The sequence below is a fragment of the Odocoileus virginianus genome, chromosome 20 (assembly GCF_023699985.2).
Source record: "Odocoileus virginianus isolate 20LAN1187 ecotype Illinois chromosome 20, Ovbor_1.2, whole genome shotgun sequence".
Lineage (NCBI taxonomy): Eukaryota > Metazoa > Chordata > Mammalia > Artiodactyla > Cervidae > Odocoileus > Odocoileus virginianus.
In genome coordinates, this window is record NC_069693.1 from 24,280,000 (window position 1) to 24,296,655 (window position 16,656).

The 16,656-nt window shown below is 31.8% G+C and overlaps 1 protein-coding gene across 9 annotated transcripts in view; it reads right to left on the bottom strand.

The window, feature by feature from the left end:
• NFAT5 (nuclear factor of activated T cells 5) overlaps positions 1–16,656 on the bottom strand; it is a 120,058-nt gene that overhangs the window by 41,197 nt on the left and 62,205 nt on the right. For 4 of the 9 annotated variants that reach the window (XM_020870198.2, XM_020870197.2, XM_020870196.2 and 1 more), the window contains 2 exons: positions 7,555–8,113; positions 2,243–2,435 (listed from right to left, as the gene is read on the bottom strand). In XM_020870198.2, the coding sequence (XP_020725857.2) occupies positions 2,243–2,435; positions 7,555–8,113 (752 nt within the window). Of the gene's footprint in view, positions 1–2,242; positions 2,436–5,765; positions 5,869–7,554; positions 8,114–8,558; positions 8,621–12,779; positions 12,893–16,656 lie in introns of those variants that run through there. The other 5 variants (XM_070451082.1, XM_070451081.1, XM_020870206.2 and 2 more) reach the window with 5 other exon arrangements.

A 16,656-nucleotide genomic window follows, 5' to 3' on the forward strand; every position in this document is an offset into this window, starting at 1 on the left:
CTACCAGAAAATTACTAGAGCTAATCAACGAATACAGTAAAGTTGCAGGATATAAAATTAACACACAGAAATCTCTTGCATTCCTATACACTAACAATGAGAAAACAGAAAGAGAAATTAAGGAAACAATACCATTCACCATTGCAACAAAAAGAATAAAATACTTAGAAGTATATCTACCTAAAGAAACAAAAGACCTATACATAGAAAACTATAAAACACTGGTGAAAGAAATCAAAGAGGACACAAACAGATGGAGAAATATACCGTGTTCATGGATTGGAAGAATCAATATTGTCAAAATGGCTATAAGGTCAAGTCTTATATTATTATATTTATAACTGGATTACAATAAAGAAATAAGTCCTCCAGAAAAACAGAGGAAAAATGTTTTCATAAAGGAGAATTAGCTAAATTTTTGAAGAAAACTTTAAGTTTTAGTTCGGCAACAATCACATTAATTAAAATTTTAGATGTGTAATGAAAAATTATCATCTGTAATTAATTTTTACAACCAGAGGAGAATGAATACACAATCCTTTGAGGTATTTATAAATTTATGGACTGCCAAAGCATGTGGGCTACTCAGGATTTACCACCACCACTAACGGAAAATTCACTAAACTGTATTAGTGACATCATCATCAAGTAAGAGTACATCTACTAAATTTTTATTCTGTGAAAGTTATTGGGTAGGAAAGCATTTGACCTTCAGCTATATAAATAATAGGGGAATGGGGCTCATTTTCATAGACTAGATGCATATATGCAACATCATAAAATCATGGGCCGGAACATTATGATCTGAAAAACTGCTGGTTCAAACCAGGACCTATGGGTCATTTACAGGTCTCTAACAAGCCTTCATAAATTAAATTACAGTTTGTATGCTGACAAACAAATAAATTGGGTTCTTGATTAGGTTTATAGTTAAACACTGAAGCTGCTAATATAGAACATAGAAAATCACACAATAACTTGTACAATGCACATCAAAGTGCTTAAAAATAACTCATAAATGTTTTTTATTCAAGAATAGCTATATCTTAGTATCTATGGTATCATAATGAGTCAAATAAGCAGGCAAATAAGCAGTCTACCCAAACTGTTAGTCAGCAGTACCACAGAACAGTGTCTGGCACATAGAAGGGTACCATATCTGTTGAATGAGTGAATAAATAAACTTTTAAGATCAGGCAATTCATCCCCTATTACAGGCAATTAATCTAACAATACTTCTATAGACAAGTACTTAGACAAAACTTAATTAAAGCCAGAGAAATTAGGTTAGAAAATTCAAACTATCAAAATGTCTGGTTAAACAAATATTTACACAAAGCATAACTTAAATGTCTCACTTGCCTGTTACTTGTCCTAAGTTCGGGGGACTAAAGGAGGACTGGTGTGGTGAGCAGTAGAGGGGTAGAAATGATATTGTACATGTAACTACTAACCAACCTTATAATGGTCATCAGTAAGTTTCTTGATTTCAAGTTTCTGCCATTATTTCTTTCATGTATAAAAAGAAAGGCAGTTCAATGAAATGATGTTCAACTAAAACATTTACACAAGCTGTATTTACAAGAATCTACCCTGTGACTAGCCAAAATTCCTCCCTGTTTAGTATTTTGCAAGGGGTAGGAACACTTGTTAAATATCCCCTACTCCACTTTTATTTTGGTTTGTCTTCAAAGAGAAAAAGTCTTTATAATAAGGTAGGCCAGGTGCTGAAATTTAACTGCTCCCTCTTTTTCTTTTTAGTCTAAGTTCTGAAATGCTAAAGACTCAACTGATATCCTGTTTCCTAAACTGAAGACTTCAGTTACCTATCAACCAACTCTTTTCAGAGTTGAGTAGACCTGATTGCTTTCGACACCTCAAAAACCTTATTTTCAAGTCCACGATAATTTCTACAATATTTCTTTGGATTCACTTTAAAACATTTTTAAAATATAGGTTTGGAAGGAATGTAAAAGAGTTGCTACCAATGTCAAACATAAAGGGAAGATAGTTTGTGATTGTCATATATTTTACTTGTTAGAACACATTCTGTTTCCATTTAAACTAAAATTCAAATGACATCCGAGTAACAATATTTGGCTTATGATTCAGTCAGACTTTTACCTTAATTTCTAATATATACAGTGATTAGCTTTATTTTAAACAGCTTTTATTGATTAAAAACAAAATAATAAACAAAAGTGGATAAAATTCTTCATTTACTGCTAAATAAAATCAGTACCTTCACTGTAGGAAAGCCTTGCTGTGTTCTGTCCTTTACTGAGCCACGGCTACCCTCAGTCAGGTACCGAGCTCTGTGCTGGGTCTCAGGTTGTACAACTATCTTCAGCTCCTTTCCCTCACTTTTAACAGGATACTGTCCACATAACATAGGGCTCTTCTTTACTCCAGTTCCTTTTTGGTTTTCCAATGTTCTGAGAAATCAAAGCACAAAGTGGAAAAAGTATCAAAAAGAGTTTTCTACAAAAGTCATCCAAGATAAAGGAAGAAAGAGAACAGGCAAAAACATTAAAAACAACTGATTACCTTACTGACAAAATAAATACAGCCTAAGGAATGATACATTCCATAAGCAAAGTATCTTTTAAAACTTTGTAATTAAAAAGAATGTGTGTGTGTGTGTACATATATATACACACACTAAGTCACTTTGCTGCACAGCAGAGATAGGCACAACATTATAAAGCAACTAAATACTTCAATTAAAAAAACTGAAAATTGAATTTTGTAATAAAGTTGGATAGGGAAGACAAAGAATGCATATGCGTGGCAAGAGGAAGGAAGACTGAATGCAATAAACCAAGCATAACAGGAAAGAGAATAGCTAATGTCACTGTAACCTTTCACATTGTACTTCAGTCAAAATAAAGTTTAAAAATTATATATATGTGTGAATGTTACATAAAGTTACAAGATTATCATTATCTTCTAATAGGTCTTGCAGTGCAAAAGTAGGGGTAGCAAAAAGAAAAACAAAAAAAACATAAAAGGCCTTACAAAAAAACCAAAGGTACAGGTGCATATTCTTTTGGATATCTTCCTCAGTATATCAAACTGAGAAAGTTATACTAAAAAAAAAAAGTGAGTTAATTTTTATTTGGAAATTAGCTTGATTCTAAATAATTTTTCCCAGAATTTTAATATTTCAGAGTATTTTCATTTGTGATTAAGTAAATAAAGCCTTTAGCATATAAAAAATGTATAATCTGGGCTTTAGAGATAGTCAATTTAACTTATTTAAGTTGGGTTTCCAGTGTTTACTGATGTATCATGCATTTGCTATGCAGAATGTATGTTTGAAGAAATATTTCAAGTGGTGGTTAGGACTTCAGGTCAACACATTTAATCTGAAGTACTGTAACTATGTGATAAAAATAAATAGAAAACAATACTATTAGTTTAAAATTTATCTATATTTAAAAACAGAGTCAGGGCCTATAATGCTTTTGGCATGATTTTCCCAGTCCTAAAGTTTACACTCATATTGAAGATACAGGATCCAAGAGGTGACTGTGGCCAAAATCCTGTCCAAAAGCAAACAGGTCCCAGGAGAAATATTATGAGTTCAAACAGAGGTGGCTAAGCAGCCGAAAACCTAGCTCCAATGTTTACCTCTCTCCATTTTCTTTCTTTTTTTTTAAATAAAGTTTGTTTTTTTTTTTTAATATGTGGACTATTTTAAAACTCTACTGAATTTACTACAATATTGGTTCTGTTTTATATTTTGGGTTTTTATTTTTTTGGCCTTGAGGCATGTGGGATCTTAGTTCCCTGACCAGGGATCAAATCTGCATCGCCTGCATTGGAAGGTGAAGTCTTAACCACTGGACTGTCAGGGAAGTCCCTACCTCTCCATTTCTAATCAAATTGTTGCCTCAGTAGTCAATAATAAAGAGGGAAAGGCTACATTCTCAATGGAATTTGGGACTGGGGTGAACACATGGCTAGGAAAGGGACAGAAGAATGGAGGGAAGAAGGGATGCAAAGGAATGAAGTCAGACTGACTTGAGAAAAAGGGTTCTGAGGGGGAAATAACATTGTTCAATTATCTTCATATTCCTTAAACCTTGCACAATTCCCAAAAGATGCTGAAAAAGTATTTGCTGATGAAGGCAAACTTGTTGATGAAGTCTGACATAATTAAGTCAAAGATTACCTGTGTAAGAAATTTAAAAGGCCTTGGAAGAAAAAATTCTATGAACCAAAGTATGGAGTCAAAGTCAAAACAAAAACAACAACAACAACAACAAAGTCAAAACAAAGGGCAATAAATTCTATTTTTTCATCATTCTGGGTAGAAACTCAAATCTTTGCAGTGAATACAGTATTTTTGCATATGAAATTCTATAGTGATACTGTTTTTTAATCATTTGAAAAATCGAAGCAGGGACTCCTCTTGAAGTCCAGTGGTTAAGACTGCTCCCAATGCAGGGAGTGAGGGTTTGATCCCTGGTTGAGGAACAAAGATCCCATATGCTGCACAATGTGGTCAAAAAAATTTTTTTAATTTAAAAATTAAAGCAAAAATATTCACTCAAACCATATAAAAACATCCCCAAATATGCACTGAAAGGGACTAGAAGAAAATACAACCAAATTCTAGTATTAGTTGTATCGATTTACTAGATTGTAGATTATTTCTTGTCTTCTATTTTTCTGCATTTTTCAAATGTTTGTAACTAATATCTATTAACTTTACAATGAAAAATGGAAGACTTTAGTCTGAAATATAAGAAAACTGTAGCACATCATTAATTTGGCAAGATATGGCTTTTGTATTCACTTATGCTAGCCAAAGCAATATTTATGAGAATAAATAAGATACTAAGCTTGATTATTTCAATAAAAAACATTTCATTTGGGATGAAAACTATTAAGTTAATGAAGTATACACATTATGGTTTAAAGAACACATGTAATCAGTTTCTGAAATGATACTTTTAAAAGCCCTTAAAACTAACTTTATTCTCTAGGTTTAAATGTAAAAATGGAAAACACACATATTTAGATCTCAAGCTGTGTAAAATAGAACATCAACTACTTATTAGAAAAGTATTCATTCAAATTACTAATTTTTAATGCATTATGGCTTAAGGAAAAAATAAAATAGCAGCCATTTGTATGGGATTTTACTTTCAAACTGACTAAAAAGAAAATCCACTATCTTGCCATATTCTATTCAGAAGCCTTAAAATGACACTTTAATTCCTTTGTGCTACACATCCTTCTGGTTGCCTGTCACAAAAATAATTTTTACCACAAAATGCCTATAACAGTTTAACATATATCATATCTTAATTTCTAGGAATATCTAGAAGAGACACTGGGCTACTGATTCTCAGGATATTTAGGTGAAGAATTTAAGAAAAATACATAATGCTTAAATAACTGAGTAGTTTTTTAAAAATTGTTTTGTTTTCTTAGCAATTCTTTCCTTTAACATTTTAATTATACAAAATGCTATTTCCATCTTGAAGATAAATAAAAACTGCTGTACCAAAATATTTGAGAGTTTATTTTCTATAATGTAGCTTTGTATAAATTGAAATTTTATGGCAAAATTTCTTTCATTTTCTAACATCTATGAATTTGTTTTTGAGATCCTCTTAACAATTGTTTCCAAAGACCTATTTTTTTTATATTTACATATGGTTTTATCCTTTCCTCAATAGAGTTCTTATAAATTCAAAGTTTAAATTTCTTCCATCATTTTCATAGGCTAGTGTCAAATGTTTTTCCATTACCTAAGAAGCTGGACATTTCTTCTGCTGCTTGATGAGTTTCTGTTCCATGAATTATTTCATGAGAGATTTTGTCTTGACAAAGTTATTATACTTTCCCTGGGTAACCTCAAATCATTTCTAAGATATATCTATCATACAAAAGCAGAAGCAGAAAAGATGTATGTCAAGATATCTTTTTAACAGCAACTGCAAATCATGTGTGTTGACTAACTGTTAAGTCAAAATTTTATTTGTTCTTCATCAGAACTTTAACATTTATTTCAGTATAAAAATGAAAATCTCTCTTATGGAACTTAAAAAAAAAAAAAACACTTTCTCCACAGAAGTCCAAATAAACACATACCTGTATTTAATGACAGACACATATGAACCTTTTATATCTATGCTACTATGTTTCAGAGCATTATTCTACAGGTAACAGTTCTACAAAATGTCCTACAATTGTTGACTCTGCTAACAGCAATACTTTTGGAAAGGGTATATAAATATCTTTTAGATAATTTCCTAACTTGGACTTTCTAAAAATGAAAAATATTTAAATGGGCATTTTTATTTAACTACATCACCCCAAAGGAGTAACAGGCATTTTTGATTAACTATATCACCCCAAAGGAATAATGGGCATTTTTTATTTAACTTCATCACCCCAAAGGAGTTTTAGATGAGAGTAGAGAAGAGAGTAGTATAGAATAATCTTTGCTTAAACGGTAGACATTACTTTTAAAATATACTGAGAAAATATTTAAGGACAAGTTTAAGAAACAATAAAGGTATTCTCTGTAACTCTCAATCAGATTTTTAACTAAAAATCCACCAATGATGTAACCAAATAATGAACCAATCAAAAGCATCTCGATCATATTCTGTGACAACCTAAAATTGTAGGAGATCCTGGTCAACTAAAGGACCATTCAAAAAAAGTAATCTCTCAAGATCCAGTAAGTTAAACTTTATCAAACTACGTTGAATATACTGTAGGAAAATGTAATCAGAAGTCTAGCAACTAAATGTTACAATGAAAGTATCAAAGGAATTAGAAAGTTAAGTCATGGTATTCTGTATTTTAGAAGTGAACGTTCTATATAACATAGCTACTGAAATATATTTAGTATGTGTTGTAAACTGGCAGAAATGAATGAAAACTCAAAATAGGTACCATGATTCTGTTCTATTATCCTTTATACATAACCCAGAATCACAGAAAAAAAAGGGATTATATTTATTTTTAAAGAAATCCTAAACTTGCAAAATATATTAAACAAAAAGCTTAAAATAAATACATGAGTCTAAATCGAGACTCAAACTATCAATTTAGTTTTTTGTTTTCATCAAATAAAAGGAAAATAAGGTCTTCACAAAAATGGAAATAAACTGAATCATATGGGGGAGACAATGTGAAAGAGAAAACAAATTAGCCCTCTGTAAAAGTCTGTTTTAGCTAGAGCCATTACATTACTATCTATCTCAATGAGTAAAAATATTTTAAAAATATTTTAAAGTATAAATTCATCTGAAATTTAAGTTATTTCTTAAACAGATTATTTTCATTTTATACTACTTAATCATACCCTAACTAAGATACCTACTGGCAAAATCTGCTGGTATTTTATTATCTTCTCTTGTGAAACCTGATCATTTTAAGTTAAAATTTTCTGTGATATCAATGATAAAATTAGTATCTTTGCTTTAGATGCAAACTTGAGCTGAGCAATTAAGAAAAATAAGGAATGACTTATTTTTTTGTTTTGCATAATGGTGAGAGAACTTTAAAAAAAATGTGAATACCAACCCATTTCCTGCTTTTGAGTTGCCTTTGTTGTCCGTGGTAAGCTGAGAAAGCACATAGTGAGGTGCTTTGGCACTGTCGGCATCAAATATATCCATATTAGATTCTTCACAATCTCGTCGTTTGACCCCCGGCCTCTGCTTTGGATTTCGTTTTCGTGATTTACGAGGTACCTCAGTGTTATCATTGTAGGAACTGGTGCTCATGTTACTGAAGTTGGAGGGGGAATCCTCCATCCACATACTGCAGCTCTGCTCAGATTCCAATCCACACCCCTCATCCTGGCAGGACATCCGACTGTTATCCAGCAAGTCCTCAGGTGGTGGTGAGATGTACAAGACTGTGTGCCTCTTCGGTGTTGATGGATGCTGCTGAACTGTGTTACTGGTTAACTGCTTTTCACTTACCCCTCGGTTACTTACCCCCAAGGCTGAGGAGCAGCTCTCGACTTGCATAGCCTTGCTGTCGGTGACTGAGGTAGAATAAATGGTAGGGCTGGAAGAGGTGGTAAAGGAGCTGCAAGCACCGCCCATGGAGGAAGAGGAGGGAGCTGAAGAAGCATCTGCAGTGTACAATTTAAGAGTAAATACACTATACATGTTTTCACCTATGCTGGCTAGCAGTCCCATTGAAAAGTGATTTGTGAACTGATTGTTTTTCCCCATAATGAATAGTTGGAATTTGGTTAAGTTTTAGAATATAAATGCTTCAAGCAATATAAGGCCTAAAAAAGCACAATTTTTAAAAAATGCCAAAATAGCATTATTTAACTTGTTATAATTGATAGATTTTTAAAAATCTAATTTAATGTTTTAAGCTGTAAAGCAAGAATAAAGCTTTTATTGCCTCAGCTGGATATTTCTATTGAATTTTAATCATTAAAAAAAAAAAACCCCAATATGAAATATATGCTTGTGGTCCACATTCAATGCCAATTAAATAATTCATTATAGAATTTGAAAAGTGGGACTGTGCTTAGCCACAAAATATTAAAATAAGTTTCTAACCTATGAAGCAGAGAACTACAGGTCATTTTTAATGCAGACACTCCCTGCTTCAGAGGCAAATCCTGGAATAAAAATATGAGAAAATAAATGAGAAAAGAGCTGCTGATTATTCCAGATATCAATTATAAAATGAGAAATAAATAGAAAAAATATATAATCAACTGAATTGGAGGCAAAATGGAACTGGTACCGTCACTATGATTATTTTAAAATCTAGAAGAATAAAAATGAAAAAGGCTTGATTTGGTACAGGGTGGGCTACAGAAGATAAGCAAGTTAACTACTGAGGGTTTCCAGAAGTTGGAAGTGGCAGTTCAAAACCATGATCTCTAGTAAATCCATCCTTTATGGCAGAATGAAAAACAGAGGAAGGACTTATTAATGGATGGATTTTTCTTGTAAAGTACTTGATGATACATTCAGCACTTGGTTACCACTGTCCATTTACTCTCTCTTTAAAAGGTCTATTTGATTTTAACTATTAAGGGAATTTCTTCAGGTGAGTAAACAGTAAATTTTATTGACTGAAGTCTAATGAAAAAGAGTTAACAGAAAAAAAAAATCTCTGGAGAGAATCAAATCTATCAATAGTTCTTATAAAAAGGTTTTTCATAAAATCACTTCCCTTGCCTATGCCTAACCGAAAAAGTCAAAAGTAGATCTTTTCAAAATGTGTGACCACTGACAGATCAGTTCATTGAAAAATACGACTACTAAACCCTTTAACAGCGTAATCTATGGAAGCACACTAATGTTACAGTTGGAAGTTATCAGTCCTACATAATTTTATCTTGTATAAGATACAGAGAGTTTATAATCATAAACATATACAAAAATGAAAATAGGCAACATGTGACAACTAAAAATATGTTTAAATTGAAATTAATTTTTATCTATAGCATGTATGCTACTGTTTTAAAGTGGCATGATAAAATTTAAAACTGTGATGTGCAGTTACTAGAACTGCAACATCCACATAATTATGTAAAGAGTGAAATGTAAGCAAGCCAATGTTTAGATAATCAAAAGCCAAGTGCCAAAGATCTATTTTTAAATTGAAAAAATGCACCAAAACACTCAAATCATTGAAAGAACTAAATTCACCCACAATTTTTCACTGTTGTCAAGGCTGAAGAATACTGTTATTAATATTAGCCATAAATAATGTAATCTACATAATGCCACGTGGAAAGATTTTTCTCAACTACCATGAGTTAAGGCACTTAATGCAATTAGATGATACCAGTTCCATTTTCCAGTTTGTATCCTTGTCAAATGCAGTAGTTGAAATTGGAAAAATTCAGTCACTTTAAACTGCATTCCAATTTAAAGAAAAATTTTATCAATTTTGTATCATGCATTAATGCAATGTTTTCTTAGTAAATAAATATTTTAAAAGATTTGTAAAAACTACAAAATTCTAAATACTAATGTCAGTGACAGTTTAGGAGCTGATTTGTAGCCACTTTGGGTTTAAATAACAAGGTTTTTCCTTATTTTTTTGAAAAATATGACAGAATTCATTTTAGAAAAGATGAAAAAGGTATTATGTCCAACATTCCTCCATCTGTTCCAACTATTGGAAAAAAAGAAACTACATGTGTATGAGCCTATGTTCATCATTTTCAGAGAAATACAAGTATGCAGCATGCAGTATTTGCGGTGGAACACACAAAGCATGCAACATGAATGCTGTGAACTTGTATTTCTAGAAGGACGTTTTCTCCCAACCACTCTTTGAATCTAGGTACCATGCACATGAGAATGCAGAATATGAACATCTCAGGGATCCCTGTCCATGAAAGACGGAAAGTCAGGTAAAATGTAATCAAGAACTCAAAAGTAAGTTATGTGATACTTATGAATTTAATATGCAAGATATAATCTAGAATTGCTCTTTAAAAGTATGCATGATTAAATCTTGCAAGTCCTATTTAAAAATCATGGTTATAAAACCCAATTGATATAATTGTACATAAATATCTGTTCTGGGACAGGTATGCCAAACTGTGATATCATACCCTACATAAGTTATTCTCTACATTTTCCATGGACATCTAACATACATTTTGAATATTATACCTGCAGTTTCCTGGATATATTTATTAAATGAAAAAGTTTATGAGCACAAAACTATTAAAGCTGAAAACATAAACTGTCAAAAGACAGTAGCAAGCATCTTTTTTTTAAAATTACTTTTTAAAGGTCACCTCAGTTCAATCCTAAATTACTAAAGTTCTACTTATTTTAAGAACATAATGAATATAAGACAATTTTTTGAACTATAAAACTCTTTACAATAGTATCATTGTTCCTCTGATGCTGATGAATATGGTGTATAAAACCCTTCACAAAAGCATGTTACATTTCGGTTAGGAAAACATCACCTAAGTGCATTAATAATGCCAGGTGAGGTGGTAAAGTAAGGGATAAGAACTATGGGCCCCTAGAAAGCACGGACAACATCTGTCTCATCTTAGACTCCCCAGACACGTAACATACTATGATTTTCATGTAGTGAAGATTCTACTTTTTAATTAAATTGATTTATGGGAAGGTCAGTATTTCCTATGTATGCTGAGTTACATTAAACTGGTAAATAAATGTACCGATGTGTTCATAATAGACACATATCAGGGTTTTTTTTTTAAAGATTTACTACTCAAAATGCTTAGACTATATCTTACTATAACAACATTATCTGCTACAGGGAAAGTTTGGAAGTAACTTAAAAGAGTTTAGAGGTAACTTACTTATTTCTACAAAAATGTGCTAAGAACCTTGTTTCTTAAAACTCAGATATAAGTCAAGTGACCTACTTGTGTGCATGCATGCTCAGTCGTGTATGACTCTTTGCAACCCTATGGACTGTAGCCTGTCAGGGTCTCTGTCTATGGGATTTCCCAGGCAAGAGTACTGGAGTGGGTTGCCATTTCCTCCTCCAGCGGCTCTTCCCAACCCAGGGATATCTCCTGCATTGGCAGGTGGATTCTTTACCACTGAGCCACCTGGGAAGCCCCGACATACTTGTATATTAATCCACAAATTTACTAAAAAATATAGAAAATTCTTAATATATTTATTAAAAATAAATGCATAAAATAATAGCAAGAACATTTTAGATTTCAAATCTTTGGATGAAGAGCCAAGGATACAGAACGCCAACTGTGAGGTAATACATGGATTTTTGACTGTGCTAAGAGACAGCACCCCTACCCACTCCACCCTCCATCGTTAAAGGGTCAACTGTATTATTAATTTGTGTGGAAAGATGAAATGGAGTTTTAAATGACACTACATAGAGAAACCCATGTATATTTTACACAGTTTGCTTAAATTACATTTTAAAATTAAGAACTATTAGTTCTAGATTTTTAAACAAGAAATTAAATTATCACATCATTTTAGTGCTTTAAAAACCATAAAAAAGAGATGATACTTTGTGGACCTAACTAAACTTTTTACAGAAAGCTATGAGATTAGAAATATTCTTTAAAGTCCTCAAAAGAAGCAAATACCTTTCACTGATTTTAAAAAATATAACAGAAATGACATTTAACTAAGCTTCCAAGATAAAAAATGTGGTCCCTAGTATTTAAATATGCACTTATATTTTATAACTTTTCAACATCAGTGCAAAATCAGTTGAGTTTTTTTTTTAAAACAAGCCATAAAAATTTACAAGTGTGCTAAGTGAACCAATAGTGGAACGGAGAAGGAGTAAACAAGACTGTTCAGAAAATAGTAATAAAAAACAACACAGGTGATCTGGAAACCATTTCTGGTCTAAAACACTTACTGTTCAGCCTAAGTTATTCTTTTTTAAGTATTTCATTTTTCTTACTGGCAACAATGACTTCAAATCTAAGCATTTTGTTTGATAAAAGTCACCAGATATAAGAACATATTTTCAGATCAAAGAAGAAAGATATTGACAGAAAAAATTTTATGAGGCCAACATTCATATTGCCAAGGGATTGAAAAATCTAGAACACACAAAGTGGCTGCAAACCTGCTTTGTCAACACCTTACATGCCAACCTTCGTTTTCTACTTTTCTTCTTCTTCTTCTTAAAATATTAACGTAAAGTTTAAAACTTTACATAAAGCTTTAGTTTCAATCAGTATCAATTCACTATTTAGAAACAAAAAAAGAAAGGAAGGAAGGAAGAAAGAAAGAAAGAAAAAAAGACTTATGAAGAAGTCTGAAAACGAGACCGACCTATACCCTGGGTGAGATTGGATGGGTTAAGTGTCTCTGGCACTATTTGTCTTCACTATTGACAGACACTGTCACACAACCCACCACACGATGCCTGTCTCTGAATGGCGAAGCTAGAATGCAAGTTAAGTGTATTAATAGAAAAAACAACTAGCATCCCAGCATATAAAATAAGCAATCCAGATTACTTTACCAAAAAACAAAAATAAAAACAAAACAGAAAAAAAAACCAAAACCCAAAAATTGTAGTGTATATCATTTAATTTACATGTTTAAAACAGTTTTAATTTCTCATTTGTACTTTTCCCACCCAACATAAGTTTATATGTTACAATAAGCAATGTTTTAAAACAAACTTTAAAAATTTAAATTAGTAACACCCAAATAAATGCATATGGGGAAATTTCTTATTCAAAATGTTTGTTAACTCATATTCACCAATTTGCTCTTTTGTTTACTAATGCAATCTAATCCATAAGCCAGAATGCTCTGTTTTTAAACTGTTCCCCTCACCCAAATTTCCTTAAAGAACAGAAAATGTTATGTTCTGACAAATACACAAAAGCAGAAAAAAAAAAATCTGCATTTTATAGCAAAAGAGTATTTTCATTTCTCAGGCCAGCTTCCAAACACTTCTTCATACCCCTCCCCCCAAAAGTTACTAATGTACACTTAAAAAAAACTTATTTTTAATTTTAAAAAAATTTTGCCCGTGCCACACAGCATGTGGAATCTTAGTTCCAAACTAGGGATCGAATCATGTCTCTGCATTGGAAGCTTGGCGTCTTACCACTGAACTGCCAGAGAAGTTCTAATTTACACTTTTAAATTAGATATGCTACTGTGCATAAAATGCTTGATCCCAGTGGCTCTATTTTGTAAAAAATTAGCTCTACTGATGAAACTGAAAGGTTTGTACTGATTTACTACAGACCACCCTTTTCTCCTCCAGTTCATCAAACTGCCAGTCAGAATTCTAATACTATATAATAACTACTCTCTCACTTTTAATCTAAAGTCTCCTAAAGTAATTATTTTTACCTTGTCTGAGTGCCATTAATAAATATATTCACAGAATATTTATTAAATAATGTTTACTGAAAAATAAAATGCTTACAACATTTGCAAGTGTCCTGACACTTAGAGCAATGTTTTTAAAATATGTATTTTGTCCTATTCAACCCTAAGTATATAAGCACAGGTTTAAAACAGGTACTACGTACACATTGTACAATTTGTTTTTTAAATCTTCTCGGAAGAGAAAGATGCCTTCTATCATTCAGGGATTTAAATACTACTAGGTAGCATCAGTTGTTGATATTATCCTCACCCTCAAATAACTTAAACACAATAGGGAATAACTACACTAGCTGACAACTGTATTTGTTGTTGTCAAAGATCCCAGGAAGAACGAGGTTTAAAAAAAATAGACAGCAATTATACTACCTGAAAAGTAATGTTTACTTGAAGACAAAAAGAGAGATTACCACCACATTAACTTAAGGACTGGTGAGAAAAAGCAGTTCTGAGGGATGCTATTTGAAGGTCACGTCAAAGCTTTATCATACAATACATTTTAAAAATAGTTTAGAGTAAATAATAAAGGCACCCCTGCCAACACCAGTCCAATGTCTTTACATTTCTTTTTCTAGACGTGACCAAAAAAAGGAAAAGAAAATAGTTTTTGTTATCACCAAAATCTTCTAATTTAATTATTCAGAATGGTTTTACAACTGGATCTGGATTAGAGTGTATATTAGATCCAACTGTAGATAAAATAAAACATCTAGACAAAAACCAAAAGCAATAAATTGCTCTACTAAAAAGTTTTGATAATCGATCATCCAACTTTATCATTTAATGTTGTAAAAAGTGGGAAGAGCATTCTAGGAAGAATACTTAGTCAAATTTGTGGAATCATCTCACTGGGAAATGTCTGTTCTCCCTATGATTCATCATCCTCCATCCATGTTTTTTTTTATTTACAAAGGTTCCCAGTGAGAGAGGTCAACATTAAAGACTAACTCAGAGAGGAAACCCCACGGCCCATGTGTTGTCTGATACACAAAACTTCAAAACAATGTAAAAAACAGAGTGAGACTGGAAAGAAAGAAGCAAAACAAAGCTTAAAAGCTTATTTTTATAAAAATAAGATCTATTTTTAAAAACCTTACTAACAAATGAAAGGAGAAATCCATGTGGGAGGGAGGTCAATGTTCATCTAAACATTATTAATCATCAAGCTATATTAAGTATCTATCTTCATAATAGCCTTAAGAAAGCTGTCATTACTGTCCAGTTACAGGGGTAATATGAAAAATTTACTGAATTTCCACAAGATTCTGTCTATATGATAGAAATGATAAGATAGCGATCAATTCATATTAGTTCTTTATGATTCCAAAAGCTCAAGCTAATTTTATTGTATTTCACATATAGGAAAAGAAAACCAATGTCTCAGAAACAGGTGGAGTCTCTTGTTATATCCTACCCGTATCAATCCCCTCACTCTAGGACAGCTGGAGTGTCTTCATATATAATTCGGCCCCCATTATCTATACAACTAATTATTACAAAACGGTTATGGTAATACCTTTTGCTTATTATCAATCTTATTGGTAACATAAAAAAGTAAGCCCACTTCTGTACATTAACTTATTAATGTGAAATTCTACAAAACACAGGGAAAAAAGAAACTGTGTCTATTTGATATACATATTTTGTCTATGAATGGTTGAGAATCTGTGTAGTTTCAGAATGCTATTCTAAAATTCGGGTGACACAAAAATGTGCTTATTCTATAAGAAAATGAATAAATCACAATGTATTTTATAAAAGTTGCTAAAAATTAAGAGGACAAAAAAGGTAAACATTTAGGGAATAAATTATTAATAGGCCATGTGTACTTTTTGTCAATGAAAATTTACAATATGGACAGTCTCCCAAATTGGTAATTGTTTCTGAATTAACCATTACGGTCCAAGACTGCTGATGCTTTTTTTCACTCTAATAATGCAGATGTTAGTAAACATCTATACATAGGTCCATACACACATATTTCTGTATGTATAAATGTATGTATTTATATATAATTTTATTTTTTTTTAATTTTATTTTTATATGTAATTTTAAAAGACAGAATGAGGGGTAGTTTTAAAACCTACTTGGTAACATGTTTGAAACTAACTTACTTTTGGAAGTGGTCCAGTTTTCTAGGAAAAGTAGGAATTTGATCATATGGAATAACCAAGATCAATTCACCTTTCAGTTTACAACAATATCTCAATAAAGCTGTTATTTAAGAAAAATATCTGCCATATCTCTTTAAAACCCCTAAGTTCTAATGTGACTGTTTTAATTCTTAGTAATTCTTACTAATATATTTTAGTGTCTTATAACCTACACTATATAGTATTAAAGAAACAACAAAAAGAATCCTTTCACAACTTGCATTTTTTATCTACTCCTTGAACAACTCTTTATTTTGCCAAAAAATATATTAAGTTCATGTGGATAACTTTATGTTAGAAAAATGGCCTCTATCTTAATTACCAAAAACCTACAATATTCTTCAGGAAGTCTGTACTTTAAAACTTTTATACATTCACATATTGAATCTCAAACTACTAAGAAACTTTCTAGTGGGATAAAAACAGATGTTTTTAAAAAATGATTTAAAACACAAATTCCAGACTGCTGACTTTCAACTACACCTTCAGACTGTGACAGCTGGCCCTCTGGAGAGGGGAGACATTGTGAAGAAGGAAGCCCTCTTTCCCCTACTGCCAATCCAGGGTCTTACAAGACTAAAGATATTATAAATGACAGTATTAAAAGTGTGTATAGTGTAGAGACAGGAAAGGAGGTTTAAGAGACA